General features: G+C 42.9%; 1 protein-coding gene across 2 annotated transcripts in view; it reads left to right on the top strand.

Annotated features, from left to right (window-relative positions):
• upf3a (UPF3A regulator of nonsense mediated mRNA decay) overlaps positions 1 to 19916 on the top strand; it is a 95333-nt gene that overhangs the window by 71487 nt on the left and 3930 nt on the right. For both annotated transcript variants that reach the window (XM_069891182.1, XM_069891181.1), the window contains one exon: positions 1398 to 1695. In XM_069891182.1, coding sequence (XP_069747283.1) covers positions 1398 to 1695 — 298 coding nt within the window. The remainder of the gene's footprint in view (positions 1 to 1397; positions 1696 to 19916) is intronic.

Genomic DNA, 19916 nt, shown 5'->3' with positions numbered 1-19916 from the left:
ACAATATGATTATTTTAAACAGTCATTTTTTAGCTTGCTAAAGATACATTTTTTCAAGTTGGCTGAATATAATTAATAATAAACCCACAATTTTATTTTGATTGTTTTCTCTACCATTTTTCAAACTCCTTTACAGTTTTACAGACCAGTAGAATAAATGTTACACATTTTTATTTACATCTAATGAACACCATACTCAAAGCTGCAGTATGATAAACATGTTTGCTAGAAGTATTTTACCTGGCAAAAATATCTATATCCAAGAGGTAAAAGGACTCTTAAGCATTTTTATCAAGGCAACAAATATACATGGTTTGTTCAATGAATAAGAACAAAAATTGCTACAATTATAAAATAATGTTTTTAGTTCACTGCCCAATAATAAATGGGTGCCATCATTATTGTCATCTGAAAAACACAACATTTAAGAGTTGTCAGAAATCTCTATTTCTAAATCAATAATAATTACTTTGGAATGATGAATATTGTTTGAGCTTGTTTCAGGTAAAATAATTGGTTTGAAATGAAGAACAATAATTTGTAGTTCCTAGACTTTGTTATTCATTGAATTTTAAAGGATCATTTTAATTTTAAGCAATTGTGTGAAATGGATCTGGGTCAGTTGTATGACCGAACATGATTTAATTGGATCAATTTCATACAATCCATTTTGTCATATTAAAATTAAAACTTGTGCTGCAATATTGATTACAATGCTGAAGCTTCTCATTGTTTTAGAATTAAATTTAGAGAGGAGAAAATCTTCACCAGATCTGTATGAATGTGCCAGAAGCTGAATAATTACCAAGCTGAGGCTGTAGTGTATGGCCATCCACTCAGCAGATGGCTACTCATAGCACTTACTACTTACTGTAAGGAAAATGAGTCAATTTAAATGTTTTAATTGTTTACATGTATTTTTTTCTCACTTTAATTTTTTTAAGTTTAATTTTATTTAACATTTTTAATTTTTGACAGGTCCTGACTGAATGCTTGGGAAAGTTCACAGTTTTAACAGGAGATTTGGCAGCTGGGGAGCAGAGGGGAACGGGGCCTCGCCGCTTTCAACGCCGGTCTTGTCACTACAGACGGCCACTTGCGCTGAGAGAGGCTCAGTTTTGCCTGAGCCTTGCCCATGTGCTGGAAATAGGCTCCCAGAGGAAAACTGCTCCCTGGACCACTATGAAAGATAAGCATGTCTAGGGCACAGACGACCAGAAAACTTGGGGTAGTGGAAGATCTGCCCTATCTATTACAGCTGCCTTGAGTTACATAACAAACAATAGAAATGGTATTTAAGTTTTCCTAATTTACCTATTATATAATTATTTGAAATGTCATACAGGCAGCCTTCCATGAAAAAATAAACCATACTAATGGCACTTATTTCTACATAGACCACCTAACGACAGTGATAGAGAACGCAGAGAAAGGGAACGTGAAAGAAAACTGAGGGAAAAAGAACAAGAGCGACAAAGACGACGCGAGGAAGAGCGCAGAAAGCATAAAGAGCGTTATGACGTAGAGAGGGCTTTGAGAAAAGAAGATGAAACAAAAAGAGGGAAAGAACATGGACAGGAAAGAGAAAAGGGGGACAACTTGAGCTTCATGTTCAGTGCTGAGAAAATAGACAAACTGGGTAAAGAAGACAAAAATGATGACATGGGATCTAAAAGGGAACGGATAAGGAATAAGGTATCTGTCACCATTTTTTCAAGCTACTATGATATTGGCAACATAAATTGGAGTGGATATTCCAGTCCTATGTTCTAAAATATTGAAAATTAAAATGCCCGCATTATTTGTTATGGACAACATTTAGCATTGACAGGTACTCTGATGTACTTTATCAATACACTGTACCATTTTAAAGTATAATATTAAAACTATTCCTATTTAAGATGGTGGTAAACATTCTTTAATGTTTTACTATATTCAGTTTGCTTTGAAACTTCAACTTAAAAATTGTTAATCTTTTAGAAATTAAGTCATTATTTCAAAAGTAATAAAAAAACATAATTTACATGTGATGGCTGATGAAGATTCATGCCTATTAAAGGATTTACTTAACTCAGTTGACAGAAGGATTGAGCCCTTTTTATTCCAATACTACCAAATTTCTGATCTCAAACTACTTTTAAATTAGCATTTTCAGTTCTGGAATACCTGTATTACATTTTCAGCTTCTCAAATAGGAATGGAAATCTTAAATTGATTACAGAAAACGAGATTTGATATGATTTGATTTAGAAAACCTTTTAAAGAAAGGTTTTATTTATTGAATGATTTATTGCAACCTTAACTGTTCTTAAATGGAAAGAAATATTTTTATCTATATAATTACTATTTCACTTATCTTTTTAACTTAATTCATCAAAGATACATCTCTCAAAACTATCTCCAAAGAAATACATAAATAATGTCCAGGTGAACCCCATGTTACAGCAGTTTGGGTAATGGAAAATCACCTTTAGGAAATTCACAAGTCATTAACAAAATAAATCTGGGATAAGAAATGAAAAAAAATGCTGGGGGGAGAGATAAATAAATACAAAATTTATCTTTTTTTCAACTGGCGTATGAAAATGTGATGTGGCTTTGCCTTGTGAAAAATTACAATGCAGAATGCAGACTGTAATGTGGGGATTGCTTGTATGTAGCTTTAATTGGCTGTCCAATAAACAGATTTCTAAAACTCAAAATAATTTTTGGGATGAGGATTGTAGTGTAATGAAAGGTATTAAAATAAAGAAAATCAGAATATCGTCAGAAACAACTTAGTTGTGTCTCACTACACAATGGTGAACAAAAACTGCCATGAATTTAGCTTTGAAATTCACCATGGAATACTCTTCAAGGCATTATATTTTGATGTTCTTTTAGTGTTCTAATGTTTATGTGAATTAAAATGTTAGTGCCAGAGACTCTAGTTTCTATCTGCCTCTGCCAGTAAGAAGCTTAAAGTAAATGTCCATGTGGGTTTCCTCCCACCTATCAAAGATGCATGGAGGTAGTAGATTAATTAGTCACATGGGTGTATTTGGGCAACATGGGGGTCATGGGCCAGAAGGGTCTGTTACTGTGCTATATCTCCAAGTTTAAAAATACTTTAACTTGCAAACAAATATAATGTTTCCACTAAACAGAATGTAATTCAAATTGTGTCTCCTACAATAACCAATTCATTAAGTATTGAATTGTAAATGTTGATAAATGTATGTTCTACTGGATGGAGTGATAGCCAGGACAGGGTAGGGCTTTCAACTGTGAACCCAGATGCTGAGTGTTTTTCTTACAAATGACACCCATTTCAATTCTCAGAATAAGATTTATAATTTGGGAGAGTCTGCCAGGATTCCTCATTATAAATCTGAAAGTTTGGCCCATAGTCTGGAACAAGTAACTAATTTTCATTGATGTTTCTAAATTCTTGAAAGGAGGGAAGATCTGTTGATTAGCTGAAGCCTCTGTGATCCATGACATATTCAGTAGCATTAGTACTTGATAGATTTGGAGAAAATCTTTTTTATTGAAGGGGCAGTGATACAAAATGTTTGAATTATTAATTATTAACCTAGAAGATTTGAGCTGGTGACTGGCATTCTGTTGTAGCACCTTTGTTTAGAGAGGAAACCTGTTACAATTTTATTATCTTCTGTATTGAGTGCATTGTACATTGTTTGTGCCTATTAGCATAGAACTTTGCAGCACAGTACAGGTCCTTTGGCTCCTGATGTTGTGCTGACCCAAATCTTCCTACCAAACAAATCCTCTCTAACTCATAATCCTCTTTTTTTTTCATCCATGTGCCTGTCTAAGAGTCTCATAAATGTCTCTATTGTTCCAGCCTTCACTACCACCCCTGGCAATGCATTCCAGGTACCCACAATTTTGTGTGTATATTTTTTTTAAAATTAGCCCTGATGTCTCCCCTAAACTCGCCCCCCCCCCCTTCACTTTGTACAGATGCCCACTGGTATTTGCCACTGCCTTGGGAACAAGATGCCGACTGCCTACCTTATCTATGCCCCTCATAATCTTGTAGTCCTCTATTAAGTCACCTCTCATCCTTTTTCACTTCAATGAGTAAAGCCCCAGCTTGGCTAACCTTGCCTCCTAAGACATATTTTCCAATCCAGGCAACATCCTGGTAAATCTCCTGTACACCCTCTCCATAGCTTCCAAATCTTTCCTGTAATGTGGTGAACAGAACATAATATTCTAAGTGTGATCTCACCAGAGATTTATGAAGCTGCAACATAATTGTATGACTTCTGAATTCAATCCCCTGATTAATGAATCCCCGCATACCATAGGCCTTCTTGATTGTTCTATCAACCTGCCCAATGACCTTAAGAGATCTAGGGATTTGGACCCTCAGCTCTATCTGTTCTGTTAAGTATCCTATCATTAACCATGTACTTTGCCTTCAAGATTGATCTACCAATCTGGATTGAATTCCATCTGCCACTTTTCTATTCAACTTTGCATCCTATCTATATCTTATTATAAAATATGATGGCCTTCAACACTTTCCACACTTCCAACCTTCATATAATTTGCAAACTTATTGACCTATCCTTCTACTTCTTGTCCAAGTCGTTTATAAAAATCACAAAGACCAGAGATCTCAGAACAGATTCCTGCAGAACTCCTCTAGTCACTCCCTGAGCTTTAGGACAAGGATAAAAGCAGACAAAATGGTTAAGGGTTTAATTGAAGATTGAATAATTACGATGGGATGAGGCAGGAACTAGGGTGAAAAAATTGAGAACAGTTGTTCTTAAGAGAAAGCACAGGTTATGTGGAGCATATTTCAGGACCACATGAGGGGATCTGGATAGGTTTTTGTCCCACTGAGACAGGAAAAAGATGGTAGAAAAAGGGAACAGTGATTGTCAAAACAGATGAGAGACTAGTTAAGAGGAGCAAGGAAGCATACATTAGATTTGGGAAGAAAAAAACAGGAAACATGAGAATTTTATGGTATAAAGGACATAGGAGAGCTAGAAGGGGGCATGAGAAAGCCTTGGCAAGTTGGTTTAAGGAAACCCCTAAGGCCTTCTATGCTTGCATGAAGAACAGAAGGATGCCTTTTGTTGGTTTTAAGCTTGTCTTATATTGGCAAGACCGGTTTATTAAGTTTTTGTCATGGGATGCTTTTCTAAACCTACTATGTTATTCTCTATTACTATTCTTGTGTTATCTTCTAATTTGTCTGTATGTCTTGAATTATTAGGGTCTGAGGTTCACTTAAAATGATTACTTATGGCTGAAATAGCATAAAGCATTATAAAATGTTAAACATTTCTATTTCTTTGATATCATGCTTTCCTTGGTACAAAGTTATAACCTTCTTCCTGCATAAAAAGCAGCCTTATCAGCATTTGTTTAGGTGACTTCAGTGCTTTACATTAGGGTTTATTGGGACCTCATGATACATCTGTACAAGGCGTTGATGACCCCACATTTGGGAGTATTGTGTGCAGTCCTGGTTGCCCAGTTATTGGAAGAATATCGATAAGTTGGAAGAGGTGTGGGGAAGATTCACTCTGTTGTGTCTGGGTTGTACTATCGGATGCTTTAATAAACAGTCGAAAGGCTTATAAGTTTAACAGCACATTTCTTTACTCACATTCAGCTACAGAGTCACGTATTGATACAGTGTGTCTCTCGGCACATGCACCACTCTCAAGTGTGATGTGACTCTTACAGTGATAGTGTTCATGCTCTAGCATAAAATAGTCCCAGGTTTCCTCAGAACATAACACCCCTCCTTCTTAAAAAAAATTATTAAAATTAAAAATTTCTTAAAAATAAATTGTACTGCTTCTTTATCTGCAATTGCAATTAAGAATGAACTATTCTATTTACACATTTGCAGTTCTATATTCTTTTCAGTGGAATTACACTGGTGGTAGGATGTTACTTCTCCTTGTAGACCTTGTTGCAACTGTTTAGTTCTGCGGTTCTCCTGCTGCTTGCTGTGCAATTGTTGCAGTGTTTTTGGTCGGGGTTTCTCCTCGCGTCCCCTCACAAGTTGTTGGAATTACAGAAGCTGCCGATACTTCTGGTGCTTTTTGTGTCAGATCTGGTATTAGGCGAATATGGATCCTGTTTCATCTCAGTTGCCTGCCAGATTCTATCTCGATGTATGACCTTGGCGTCTCAGCTTTCCTAACAATTTTTGCTGGACTCCTGGTTTTTATCACTGGCTCTTGAACATGCACATGCTGCCTTGTGAAGGGTTCTGGTAATGTTTGTGCATTTTTGTTATAATGTTGACTATTTCCCCTTGTATGTTAGTCAACTTTTTTTTATTTCCTCTTGGTCATCTGGTGGGCAGATTTTGCTTGGCAGGGTTGTCTTGTACTTTCTGCCAGGGACTTCATGTCAGCCCTCAGGGTGTTGCTCACAGCCCAGTGACAGAACAGCAAGATAAGGGTCTTCTTTGACTCTCGACACTTAGTGAGAGTGCATTTAATTGTCTGTCCATGCCTCTCAATGAATTCATAGCCCTTGGGATAATATGCTGATGATGTAGTGATGGTGAACCCATATTCCACAGCTATTTCTCTAAATTCACGCGATGTGAATTGGGTCCCATTGACACATATCACTTGTTTGGGAATCCCCTGTTCTGTGAAGAGCACTCATACTGCAGCAGTGATGGTTGGTGCTCTCAGGTCCTTCACTTTCCTGATGAATGGGAATTTGGAGTAGTAGCAGGACACAATGAGATACCACTCTTGGTTTTCTGTAAATAGGTCTGCTCCCACAGTGTGCCATGGCCTTCCAGCGGGAATCACCCTTTTGTTGTGTATTTCTGTATTTCTGGCATGTTAGACATGTAGCCACCATTTTTTCGATATCCTCATAAATGCCTGTCCAGTAAACTGCTGACTTTGCCCTGAGTTTGCATTTCTCCATTCCCATGTGGCCTTCGTGTATTTTCTGGAGAATTTCTTTTTGCATTGTCTCTGGTATTAACAGCCGAGGCCTTATCAGCAGTATACTGTTTTCCAGGAATATGTCATCTCCGACAGACCAGGCTGCACCTGTTTTATCTTTCTGGCCATCCCCAAATCACCTGTTGTGAGAGTAGATGCAGCACTTCGTCCTTTGCGGTTGCTTCTTTAATCAGGTTTTGTTTGTTACTGGTCACACTGATGAAGTACCTTGATCTCCATGTCTTTCATTTCGTATTTTTCATTTGGAGAAAGACATGTCAGGGCATCGGCAAGCACCATTTCCTTCCTTGGCCTATACTTCAAGGTAAAGTCATAACATTGGAGCCAGAGGAGTAGCCTTTGTAGTCTGGCTGGTGCCTTGCTGAGGTTCTTTTTCTAGATGTGTTCCAGCGGGCGATGATCACTCCCATAGAGGAATTTGTTGAATTTTTCGCATTCATATACGACTGCCAATAGCCCTTCTCTGGGCTTGGCCTGACCCAAATTCCAAAGAATTGGCACTTCTTCTCCTTAATGATGCATTTGTCTACATTGAGTTTGAAGCTGGTCCCACTTGTTCTCTCCATGACTTCATGTAGGTGAAGATCATGGGTTTCCCATCTCCACCAAAGGCCTGAATGTCATCTGCAATGCCAACAGTGCCCTTGCATCCCCTGTAGGTCTCATCTATCTTTTGCTGGAAGACGTTTTGGCTCACTTTTTGGCCAAAAGGCAGGATCTTGTACTGGCTGAATGGAGTATTGAATATCCATTTTTGTATCTAGCTTACTAAATATTTTGGATCCTGCTAATTCAGAAGTGATGTCTTCCAACATTAGTGTTGGATAGTGACCTCTTTTGATTGTTTGGTTTAAATCTTTGTGATCCAGGCATGTCCTCAGGCAGCCATTTGATTTTTCCTTTATAACAATGGAATTCACCCAGTCGGTGGGCTCTACTATTTTCACTATCACTCGTTTTTCTTCGAGCTTTTGCACTAGCCTTTGTTTCAGCTCTATTGGCATCTTCCATGGACCATGGATTATTGGTTTGCATTCTGGGTCTTTGGTTATGTGGTATTTGAAATTTCCAAAGCACCTGACTGTGTCATCAAAGCACTCAGGGTACATGCCCTTGAGCCTGACCTTATTTGTGATTGGAGGGCATTGCTCAAGCGGGGTGTCACTATTGATCCTCTTGGACATTTTCTTCTCCTTGATCTCAATTGTTTACAGAGATTAGCTGTAATTCCTGACAACTATTCAGGCCTAGGATTCCTGGTCTGTTGGCGTCAACCACAAAGAACGTGCATATGATGCTTTTTCCTTTATGTCTGTCTTTTATTTGAACTTTTCCTAGTTGTTTAATTATGAGGCCACCAATAGGCTGTGATCGTGACATTTACAGCTTCTAGTGTGCCTTCCTCTGGGTACCCATTCACCATGTTCTCGGGGAATATCTGATGATACAGTCTGAGCAGGAGGATGTTGCTTTGTGATCCAGTGTCCAATTTTATTTTCAAATTGAATATTGTCGGTTTGTTTCCAATCTTTCTTTTCACTTGAATTGTGGTGTTCAATTCTTTCCTCCCTTCCCTTGGATGCTTCATGGAGGAGTATTATTTCGATATCGAGCATCAGTATGTCAGAGTCACTGCTGTTACTTCCCTTGACGTGGTGTATTTTCCTTCTGTATTCTTGTTTTCTCTCTCTTTTCATGCCAGACCTACACATCCTTTCCCAGAGATTGACCTTCCCACAGATCCTGCACTTCAAACCATAGGCGGGCATTTCTTGCAGTCATCAAAGGGGTGTAGTCTGCCGCACCTCCTACAGTTCTCAGATGTCTGTGGCTTTCTCTGTGTGCGCTTTATGACATCGACCCTTCTATCACTGCGTGTTGGCCTGCACGGAGAGGGGTTGCATTTGCCTCCTCGTGGCCTCTAAGGCCCTAGATGCATCTGCGGCACCTGCTAGTTTCAAACTATCTTTTCCTATGAGAGATTTCTGCACTTTGGAATGAGCGCTTCCCCAAATTAGTTGGTCGACTATTCTCTCCTCTATTTCTTTGAACTTGCATTTTGCAGCAATATTCTTTAGCCTTGTGAGGAAATTATCTACCAACTCATTAGGCTCTTGTTTTAATCCCTGGAACTCTCGCTTTATTCTATGGTTGGATTGCAGATGAAATGAAAATTTTTCTAATGTCCTTTCTGGGTTATTTTCTTCCTCTTCAGCCAGCTCCCACCTATTAAACAGGTCTAGTCCTTGCTCCCCAAAGAAGGATGTAACTAACCTTTTCCTCTGGTGTAGCTTCCTTGAGAAAACCTTTGAATGCCAGGTTGCACTTCTGCTTGAACTTTTTGAAAGCCTCTATGACGTCGTTGGCTTCCCCGTCCATGACTGGGTGCAGTGCTGCTGTTGCAGCCATTTTCTTCTCCAGCACTGATGATCAGATAATCGTGCTTTTTCTTTGTTTCTTTCTCTCCGTGTTTATTTCAATTTTTTTTCTATATGGTGTGGGTTTCAATCTATACCACCACTGCCACCATGTTGTACCATCGAAGGTCTTAATAAACATTAGAAAGGCTTGTAAGTTTAACAGTACATTTCTTTACTCACATTCAGCTACTGGGTCACGTATTGATACAATGTGTCTGTACGTGCACCACTCTCAAGTGTGATTTGGCTCTTATGGTGTTAGTGTTCATGCTCTAGAATAAAATAGTCCTAGGTTTCCTCAGTATATAACACACTCTAATGTTGCTGGGAATGGAGAGCTTGAATTACAGGGAGAGGCTGGATCTTTATTCCCTGGATTGCAAGAGCTAAAGTGTGATCTTGTAGAGATTTATAAGATCATGTGGGGCATGGATAAAGTGAATGCTCTGTCTTCTTCCCAAGGTAGGTGACATTGCACCATGCTACAGCTGAAGAGGGCATTGATTTAAGGTGAGAGGGGAAAGATCTAAGAAGGACCAGAGGAGCAATCTTTTCACTCAAAGGGTTGTCCATATCTGGAATGGGCTGCCATAGGAAGCTGCAGAAGTGGGTACAATTATGACATTGAAATGACATTTAGACAGATGTATGGATAGCAAGAGTTTAGATAAATACTGACCAAATGCAGACAAATGGGACCAGACAAGAGTGAGGTGAAAGCAATTTTAGAGATGCACAGACAAAAAAGGCATATTGAGAGTGCTGGGAATGATCAATTTCATTGATATATTCATATCAAACCTGTCTTCCAAAATGTACCTAAGGAAGTTGTTACAGGACAAATGTGAATTCAATTGGACAGACAACCACAAGGAAGAAGACTGAAGACTATTCTGACAAGCGAACCAGTACTTTTGACATCCAGAAAGATGCTTAAAAAGATGGAATAGGTGCCATACTACTTCAGGCTATAGGAGAGGATTGGAAGCCAGTAGCATATGCATCAAGGACGATGACAACATCTAAATGTCGATATGCACAGATCGAGAAAGAGGGTCTAGGTCTGGTTTGTGGACTTGTGACAGTTATGTGTATGGTCTACCAACATTTGTGGCAGAGACTGACCACAAGCCATTAATAATGATAAGAAAATTCTTAGCAAAATGTCGCTGAGAATCCAAAGACTGATGATGAAACTACAAAGTTATGACTTTGAAATGGAGTACATGCCAGGGAAACTTGTTGTGTTAGCTGATGCGTAATCCAGGGCAACAACACAGAGTGAAGCACACAATGAGAGTTCCACAGAGAAAGATGAGAATCTCCATGTGAATCTGATCACTGAATCTCTTCAACTATCTGACATGAAATACAAGCAAATTGCAACTGAAACAGAAAAGGCCACAATTCTACAGAATGTCATCAAGAATCTGAATGAAGAATGCCCAAGAGGTGAATGTCAGCCATACTACAACATTAGAGCTGAACGAAGTGTTGTCAATGGGCTTCTACTCAAAATTATCTTTCCTCAATCACAGTGACAAGAGATGCTGAAAAGGGTCACCTTGGAATTGAAAACTGCAAGAGGAGGGCCAGAACTGCTGTTTATTGACCAGGGATAAATGCTGACATTGACAGAATGGTCTCAAGCTGTGAGACCTGTTTGAAACATCACGCAAAGCAGTCAAAGGAACCCACGATAATAAATGACTTACCAGCAGAACGATGGCAGAAAGTTGGAACTGATCTCTATCAGTAGATATATGGAAAGAATTATTTGCTGGTTATTAATTATCTATCGAACTATCTGGAGGTTGTGCTGCTTCCTAGCATGTCTGCTGCTTGTGTGATCCAATGTATGAAATCAATCTTGCAAGACATGGAATCCTTTGAATTCTCTACAGTGACACTGCACCATGCTACAGCTGAAGAGAATTCCAGAACTTTGCAGAAGAGTATGATTTCTGGCATGTGACTTCAAGTCCTCTGCATCCACAGTCAAACGATAAAGCAGAGAAAGGAGTTTGTATAGACTGGCTTAGATCTGTATCTAGCTCTATAACCATATAACCACTTACAGCACAGAACAGGCCAGTTCAGCCCTACTAGTCCATGCCGTAACAAATCCCCACCCTCCTAGACCCACTGACCAGCACCCGGTCCATACCCCTCCAGTCCTCTCCTCTCCATGTAACTATCCAGTCTTTCCTTAAATGTAACCAATGATCCCGCCTCGACCACGTCTGCCGGAAGCTCATTCCACATCCCTACCACCCTTTGCGTAAAGAAATTTCCCCTCATGTTCCCCTTATAATTTTCCCCCTTCAATCTTAAACCATGTCCTCTAGTTTGAATCTCCCCCACTCTTAATTGAAAAAGCCTGACCACATTTACTCTGTCCCTTTTAAAATCTTAAACACCTCTGTCAAGTCCCCCCTCAATCTTCTACGATCCAGAGAAAAAAGCCCTAGTCTGCACAACCTTTCCCTGTAACTCAAACCTTGAAATCCTGTCAACATTCTCGTGAACCTTCTCTGCACTCTCTCTATTTTGTTTATATCTTTCTTATAATTTGGTGACCAAAACTGTACACAGTACTCCAAATTTGGCCTCACCAATGCCTTGTACAATTTCATCATAACCTCCCTACTCTTGAATTAAGTTACAGAGCTTCACCTCTTGAACATGGCATGTCACCCGCTGAACTTCTGACAGAATGTAGACTATGCAGCACACTTCCATCCTCTGCAGGCCCAAGCAAAAACCGAGATGTCGAACAGAAACCAAAGCATCTGCAAGGGAAACAAAAGGCAAACTATAACAAGTCAGCAAGAAGTTTAGGGCCACTGGCACAACATGACACAGTGAGACTCATAGATTCCTAAAAGACAACTGTTCTGGGAGAAGTAAATCCTACACTGTCAGAACAGAGGAGGGTCAAATACTGAGGAGAAATTGAAGGAGCCTGCTGAAATCACCAGAGATACTGCAGGAACAGATAAATGCAGAGGATTCAGCCTGCACAGAAACAGAGGAAACACCACCTGTGGAAGACAATACTGGATCTGCAGAGCCAACACAAGCACCTGTGTTAAGAAGATCCACACAAGTAAACAAAGCACCTGACAGACTATAAAAGAAAAAAGAACTGCACACTTAAACGATCATGGTGCTGATGTCCATGTTACACTTGTGTTGAACTTTAAATTGAAAGAATACTGTATTATTGAGTCATGTTTGATTAAACATATCAAGGAAAGGGGATGTAATGATAGAGTTATACCACCAGGAGGAGTTAGAGATAGAGAATGTAGAATCTGGGGAATGTTGCATCTTGGAACATTCAAGATGGATGCCTCCACATGAGGTCTGGTATGTATTTGTTCTGTTCTTAGGGCTGTTTGCTTCAGTTAATAAATCTAGTTGTTTAAGAACCCAAGTTTTTTTTTTATAGTAATAAAAGCAAGATCACAAACATTTTGAGTCAAAACTTAATGACTGAGGAAAGTTGGTACACCAGCAGTCCAAAGATGATTGGGTGGGAGGAGGTCACACCCAGGATTGGCCAACCAGAGGAGTGGCAGAAACTAACAAAATAAACAAGTTCAGTAGAGAAGATGGTCATACAGGCTGGAGGTAAACAAGAAAATCTGCAGATTCTAGGATCAAGGCTGGTTAAGAAGCCACAAAGGATAATTCTATGCCATGGTAATAAAGAAAAGAGAAGTGAGGTCATATTAAAATGATTATAACTTTTTCATTAGGCCACAGCTGAGGAAGATGTACAAATTTTTCATTTGTGATATTTTCCTATAGTCAAGAATATGGACAAATATGTACCTAAAATCATTCAAGCTTCTTTGAGTCTTAATTTATTAGTGTGTATAATTTTGATTTATAGAAAGAGATCACATGCTTCATAAATCTATTGTAAATAAAGTTAGCAATTTTATGTCAAGGAGGTGAGGGAAATGAAACTTGCAATTGGTCAAAGTAACCCATGCTTTTGCTGTTGATCATTTCAGTGAAAATACCTTAATTTCATTGTGATATCATGTGTTAATCTCTTATTTTAAAGAAGACTTGAACTGTTAAGATGGGAAAGTACCAAAAAGCAATGTACATCCGCAACATGAACAGATAATTAAACATGACAGATTAAATTCTAATGCAGGTCTCTAATAAATGGAGGAGGTTCTTTATGCCTTAGCAGTCTTAAAAGTGGATAAATCTCTAGGACTGGATACAATTTATCCCAGGTTGCTTCAGGATGCAGGGAAGTGATAACTGGGGCTCTTACTGAAATTCTTAAATCTTTGCTGGGCACAGGTAAATGAATGGTAGGGTCTTAGGAGTATTGAGGAACATGTGGATCACAGAGTACATCCATAGATCCTTGAAGGCAAAAATACAGGTAGATAATGTGGTTATTAATGCTGAAGGAACTCAGCAGGCCATGCAGTGTCCATACCAGATAAAGATATATAACCAACGTTTCGGGTCTGAGAAACATTCCATTTATATATTTTTAGCTCCTAAGGACACTGCGAGAACTTTTTGTTTTTTTACTACAATCACAGTGTCTGTAGACTTTTGTGTTTCACTCAGTCTAAATGAAAAGGCAGGGGAGGAGCAACGGTCAACAGGCAAAAGGCCATAATTGGACATAAGTAGGAGGACAGAAGAGGAAAGTTGAGAATTGATCAGGGGAGGGGATGGATTTATGAATGCAGAGTTTGAAGAAAGGAGGGAAAGGGGGGAAAAGAGAGAAAGAACAAATAGGAATAGGGGAGAGACTGAGGTGAGGAGGGGTCTAAGGGAAACAGGAGGTCGATGTTAATGCCTTCTGGTTGGAGGAAGGAATATGAGATGTTTTTCCTCCAATTTATAGGTGGAATCAGTCTGGCAGTGTCCAAAACCATGGAAAGGCATGTTGCTATGGGAATGGGGGGGATTTAAATGGGTTTCCACTGGAAGATCTTCACTATTGCCACCCACTCCCCCAATCATTTCTCACCTTTCCTCTCCTGTCCTCCTATTCATGTCAAATTATGGCCTTTTGCCTGTGGCCTGTGCTCCTCTCCCTTACCTTTCTTCCCTCCTCTCCCAGCCATTTAGGCACCTGCCTGCTTTTTCCTCTTGCCTCTTGAAGAATGGCTCAGGCCTGAAACGGTTATGTATATCCCTGCTTCTTATGGATGATGCATAAACTGCTAAGTTTTTGTGTTTTCACTAGAATCACAGCATCTGCAGTCTTCCATTTTTCTGATAATGTGGTTAGAAATCGTATGGGATATTGGTCTTCACTAAGTCAGGATGCTGCATACAGAAATGGAGAGGTTATGCTTCAACTTTATAAAACGGTGGGCAGCATGGTTAGCGCAACGCTATTACAGTGCCATCGAGCTTGGTTTGAATCTGACACTCTACGGAGTTTGTACATTCTCCCCACGTTCATATGGGCTTCCTCCAGCTATTCTGGTTTCCTCCCACCCTTCAGAATGTACAGGGGCTGTTGATTATTTGGGTGCAGGCTAGAAGGGCCTGTTACTGTGATGTATGCCTAAATTTTAAAAGGCTTGTGTTGGAGTACTGCTGCAGCTTGCCTTAACTTCAGTGATGAACAGAGATTTTAAGAGTTCATTATTAAGGATGAAGTTTCAGAGTACTTGAAAGTATTAGGTAAAATTGGCTGGTCCTTCAGGGAAGATCTTGGCTGACAAATCTGTTGGAGTTCTTTGAGGAAGCAGGATAAATAGAGGAGAGTCAATGAATGTTGTTTACTTGGGCTTACAGAAAGCCTTTGGCAAGAGGCAGCTGAACAAGAGTCCACAGTATTACAGGAAAGGTACTTATGTAGTGGCTGCTACACACACAGAAACACACACAGGACACGGTGGAGGTTTCAGTTCAACTGTTCATTTGAATTTAAGGCCAACGGGAGTTCCGCCCCGCGCGGCGGTGACGTCGTCACGCTGCCTGGGGCTCGAGCTGTGGCCTAAGCCACGAGGTGATCAGTGGGTCCCGATGGCACCATCTTCCTGCAGCTGCCCCACCAGCGCGGCGATACAAGCAGGGCCAGTACGCTACAAGAGATGTGCGCCACCACACAACCCCTCCCAGAACCGGCTTACACATCTCGTCGCTTTGGTGGCTGACCCCATTACTTATGTTGGGCTGTCCTCACAGGTCAATCCAAGTCCACGTGTGCCTGTTTCAGCCTGTTGATTGTGAATAACTCCTCCCTGCCCCCAATATCCAGGGTAAAAGTCTTCCCCGACCGGAGTAGGACCTTGTACGGGCCCTCATACAGGCGCTGCAGGGGGTAGGGTGCGGGCCCTACTTCACAAAAGTGAACTCTGTTGAGGCCAGCTCCTTGGGAATGTTCACTGGGTGTTTGCCTTGGTGGTGGGGGTGCCAGTGAGGCAAGTCTCTTGTGGAGGTCTGCAAGGAGGGTGAGGCTCTCACCTCTGGATTCTGCGCCTGCCCCGGAGAACTCTCTTGGGAACAACAACAGTGTACTGTTGACGAGTTCTGTGGATGAAACCTGGAGATCCTCCTTCAGAGCCAAGCAAGATCCATGGCAGTTTGTCTGTCCAATTGGGTCCTTTTAGCCGCGTCGTAAGAGCCGCCTTGAGGTGCCGATGGAAGTACTCCACAAGTCCGTTCGCCTGGGGATGATAAGCCGTGGTGTGGTGGAGCTTGATTCCCAGGCAGTTTGCCAGTTGTGCCCAGAGGGCGGAGGTGAACTGACTGGCCCTGTCGCTGGTCATGTGAGCTGGGACACTGAATCGGGCGACCCAGTTAGCGAGCAGGGCTCTGGCGCAGGATTCGGTGGAAGTGTCTCTGATGGGGATGGTTTCTGGCCACCTCGTCTGGTCGACTACAGTCAGAAGGTAGCAGGTGTCCCTGGACACCGGTAGGGGGCCCACTATGTCAATGTGGATGTGGTCAAACCTTCTGGCTGGCGGGTCGAGACACTGTATTGGGGCTCTGACATGGCACTGAACTTTAGAGGCTTGGCAGTGCGTACAATTCATTGACATCTGGGCCACTTGTTTCTTTAATCCGTGCCAGATGAAACGTTCCGCCACCACACGTACTGATGTCTTTACAGAGGGGTGGACCATCTGGAATGCCTTCTGTTTCCACTGCGGGGGGACTACTGGCCGTGGCGAGCCGGTTGAGACATCGCATGGTATCTTGTTGTGGCTGCCCAGTAGCTTCAGGTCCTCAAGGCACAGGCCGGTGATGGCAGTTTGGAAGGCCTGCATCTCTTCATCCCCTCTCTGGGCCTGAGCTAATTGGGCATAGTTCAAGCCAGGGGACGTTGTGGATGGTGGGTCTGGAGAGCGTGTCAGCAACGACATTGTCCTTACCCGCCCGGTGTTGGATGTCGGTGGTGAACTCCGAGATGTAGGAAAGGTGCCACTGCTGGCGCACCAACCAAGGGTCCTTTGCCATGGCGAGGGCCTGAGTGAGTGGCTTATGGTCCGTGAAGGCGGTGAAAGGCCTGCCTTCCAGGAAGTAGCGGAAGTTCCTGATGGAGAGGTACAGGGCCAGGAGATCCCTGTCGAAAGCACTGTATTTCAGCTCGGGAGGTCAGAAGTGTTGGCTGAAGAACGTTAGTGGGTGCTACAGTCCGTTGACATCTTGCTCAATGACGCCCCCAATGGCCGTGGTGGACACGTCCACTAAGAGTGTTGTGCGGACGTCGGGCCATGGGTGGGCCAGTAGGGTGGCGCTAGTGAGGGCGGCTTTGGTTTGGGGAAAAGCTGTTGCGGCCTCCATCGTCTACTCAAGGGTCTTTCGTTTCACCGAGATCAAGGTGAACAGTGGGTGCATTATGCGGGTTTCCCCTGGGATGAAGCGGTGGTAGAAGTTAACCATCCCAGTGAACTCCTGCAGGCCCTTGAGGGTGTCTGGCTTGGGGAACTGCTGTATGGCCTTGACCTTGTCCTGTGATGGGGCTGCCCTATCTACAGTGATGTTATGGCCCAGAAACTGTAGCGACTCCTTCCCAAACTGGCATTTGGCCACGTTGACGGTGAGGTCGAATTCCCCCAGGCAGGCGAACAGTGTGCGACGATGGGTCTTGTGCTTATCGTGATCTTGACTGGTGATGAGAATATCGTCGAGATAGATGAACACGAAATCAACGCCTCTACCCACTGCGTCCGTGAGCCGCTGGAACGTTTGGGCTGCGTTCTTCAGGCCAAAAGGCATCAGCAGGAATTTGAAAAGGCTGAACAGGGTGATGATGGCAGTTTTGCCAATATCATCTGGGTGTACAAGGATTTGGTGGTAGCCCCTCACCAAGTCAACCTTCGAGAAAGCCCTGGTGCCATGTAGGTTGGCCGTGGAGTTCTGTATGTGGGGGATGGGGTATCGGTCAGGCGTGGTTGCGTCGTTGAGCTGGCAGTAGTCCCCACACGGATGCCAACCCCTAGTGGCCTTTGGGACCATATGCAGGGGAGAGGCCCAAGGGCTGTCCAACCTATGGAGTTCCTGGAGGCGGGAGAACTCCTCTTTCACAAGCTTCAGTTTCTCCGACAGCAGTCGTATGGTCTTGGTGTGGAGTGGAGGGCCCTTTGTGGCAATGTGGTGGCGGACGCCATGCTGAGGCATGGTGGCTGTGAATTGAATTGTGGCCGTAGAATGGCGGGGAACTCGTCCAGGATGCAGGAGTACTCGTTTTTGGGCGTGAAGACGGTGGCTATCCCTGGGCTGTGTCCGCTGGACGACTCGAGTCGGAGGGTCTGGAAGGTGTGGGTGTGTACAAGTCTCTTGCCCTTCAGGTCGACCAGCAGAAGTCAGCTCCCAGCAGCACAGTGCCCACGATGGCCAGCAGAAACTTCCAGCGGTACTTGTTTGGCCCGAGGTGAACCTGAGTGCTCCGCGTGCCAAAGGTCTTTATGTCAGTGTCTGCAGGGTTCAAGGGTGGTTGGGGGAAGCATGTTCAACTCCGCTCCGGTGTCCACCACGACACGCCATCAGCGGCGGCTGGCTTGGTTGTTTCCCTGGTATGAGCAGGGCTGTCGGCACTTGTGGTCATGGGCTCCCAAGCATTGGTGGTAGAAACAGCAGGTGGTTTGGTGCTCTTCTTGCTTCTGCCTGGGATGGCTGGGTCCAGGGCGGGTGACCTGATTCATGGCGGCCTTGTTCTCCCGTTTGGTTCTCCACAGCACATTGGCGTGGGCTGCGGCATTCCGGGAGTCCGAGAAATCCTCGTCCACCAGTAGGACCTGGATGTCTTCCGGCATTTATTCCAGGAAGGCTTGCTCAAACATCAGGCAGGGTTTGTGGCCTTCTACCAGTGCGAGCATTTCATCCATTAGGGCGGATGGGCTTCTGTCCCTCAGGCCATCAAGGTACAACAGCCTGGCCGCGCGCTGCCCATGGGAAAGACAGAAGGTGCCGAGGAGGAGGGCTTTGAGGGTGACATACTTGCCCTCCTCTGGAGGATTGTGGATAAGGTCGTCCACTCTGGCCATGGTTTCTTCATCGAGGACCCTCACCACATGGTAGAACATCGTGGAGTCAGAGGTGATCTGTCTGAGATGAAACTGTGCCTCTGCCTGCCCAAACCACATGCGAGGTCAATGGATCCAAAAGGGGGAGAATTTCACGGACACAGCGCTGATCGCCGATGAATCCATGGTTGGAGACAAGATAACGTCTGGGCTCTGCGGGGTCACCAATGTAGTGGATGCTACACACACAGAAACACACTACAGGACAAGGTGGAGGTTTCAGTTGAACTGTTTATTTGAATTTCGCGCGCGCCCCTTTAAGGCCAACAGGAGTTCTTGCCCACGCGGCGGTGACATTATCACATTGCCCGGGGCGCGAGCCATGGCCTAAGTCACAAGATGATCAGTGAGCCCTGACAGCACCATCTTCCTGCAGCTGCCCCGCCAGTGCAACAATACAAGCGGGGCCAGTTCATTACAGGAGATGTGCGCAGCCACACTTGCATGGATAATGGTAGAAGTCAAATAGTGGGAATAAAGGGGGCCTTTTCTGCCTGCCTGCCAGTGAATAGTGGTGTTCTGCAGGAGTCAGTGTGGTCTGCTATTTTTCATGTGGCATGTAAATGGTTTTGACAACAAATTGATGACCTTGTGGCTAAACCTTTGAATGTATCAAAGATCGGTTAGGAGTGGATAATGTAGAGGAAGTTATGCATCTGCAGGGCGATCTGAATAGGTTGAGCGAATGGGCAAAGTAGATGTAGATGTAATGAAGTTTATGGTCCTGCAGTTTGGTAACAGGAATAAAGTCAACTGTTTTCTAAATGGGGAGAAAATTCAGAAAGCAGAGATCCGGAAAGACTTAGAAGTCCTAGTGCAGGATTCCATAAGGGTTAATGCAGTTTGAGTCAGTAGTAAGTAAAGCAAATGCAATGTTAGCATTAATCTCGAGAGGGCAAGAATATAAAAGGAAAGGTGTAATTCTGAGGCTTTAACAAGGCATTGATCAGACCACATTTGGAATATTGTGAGCAGTTTTGGGGCCCAGAATG

Source organism: Narcine bancroftii, chromosome 7 (assembly GCF_036971445.1).
Source record: "Narcine bancroftii isolate sNarBan1 chromosome 7, sNarBan1.hap1, whole genome shotgun sequence".
NCBI classification, from domain to species: Eukaryota; Metazoa; Chordata; class Chondrichthyes; order Torpediniformes; family Narcinidae; genus Narcine; species Narcine bancroftii.
Note: the sequence above shows the minus strand (reverse complement) of the source record. Positions and strands in the feature narration are given on the sequence as shown.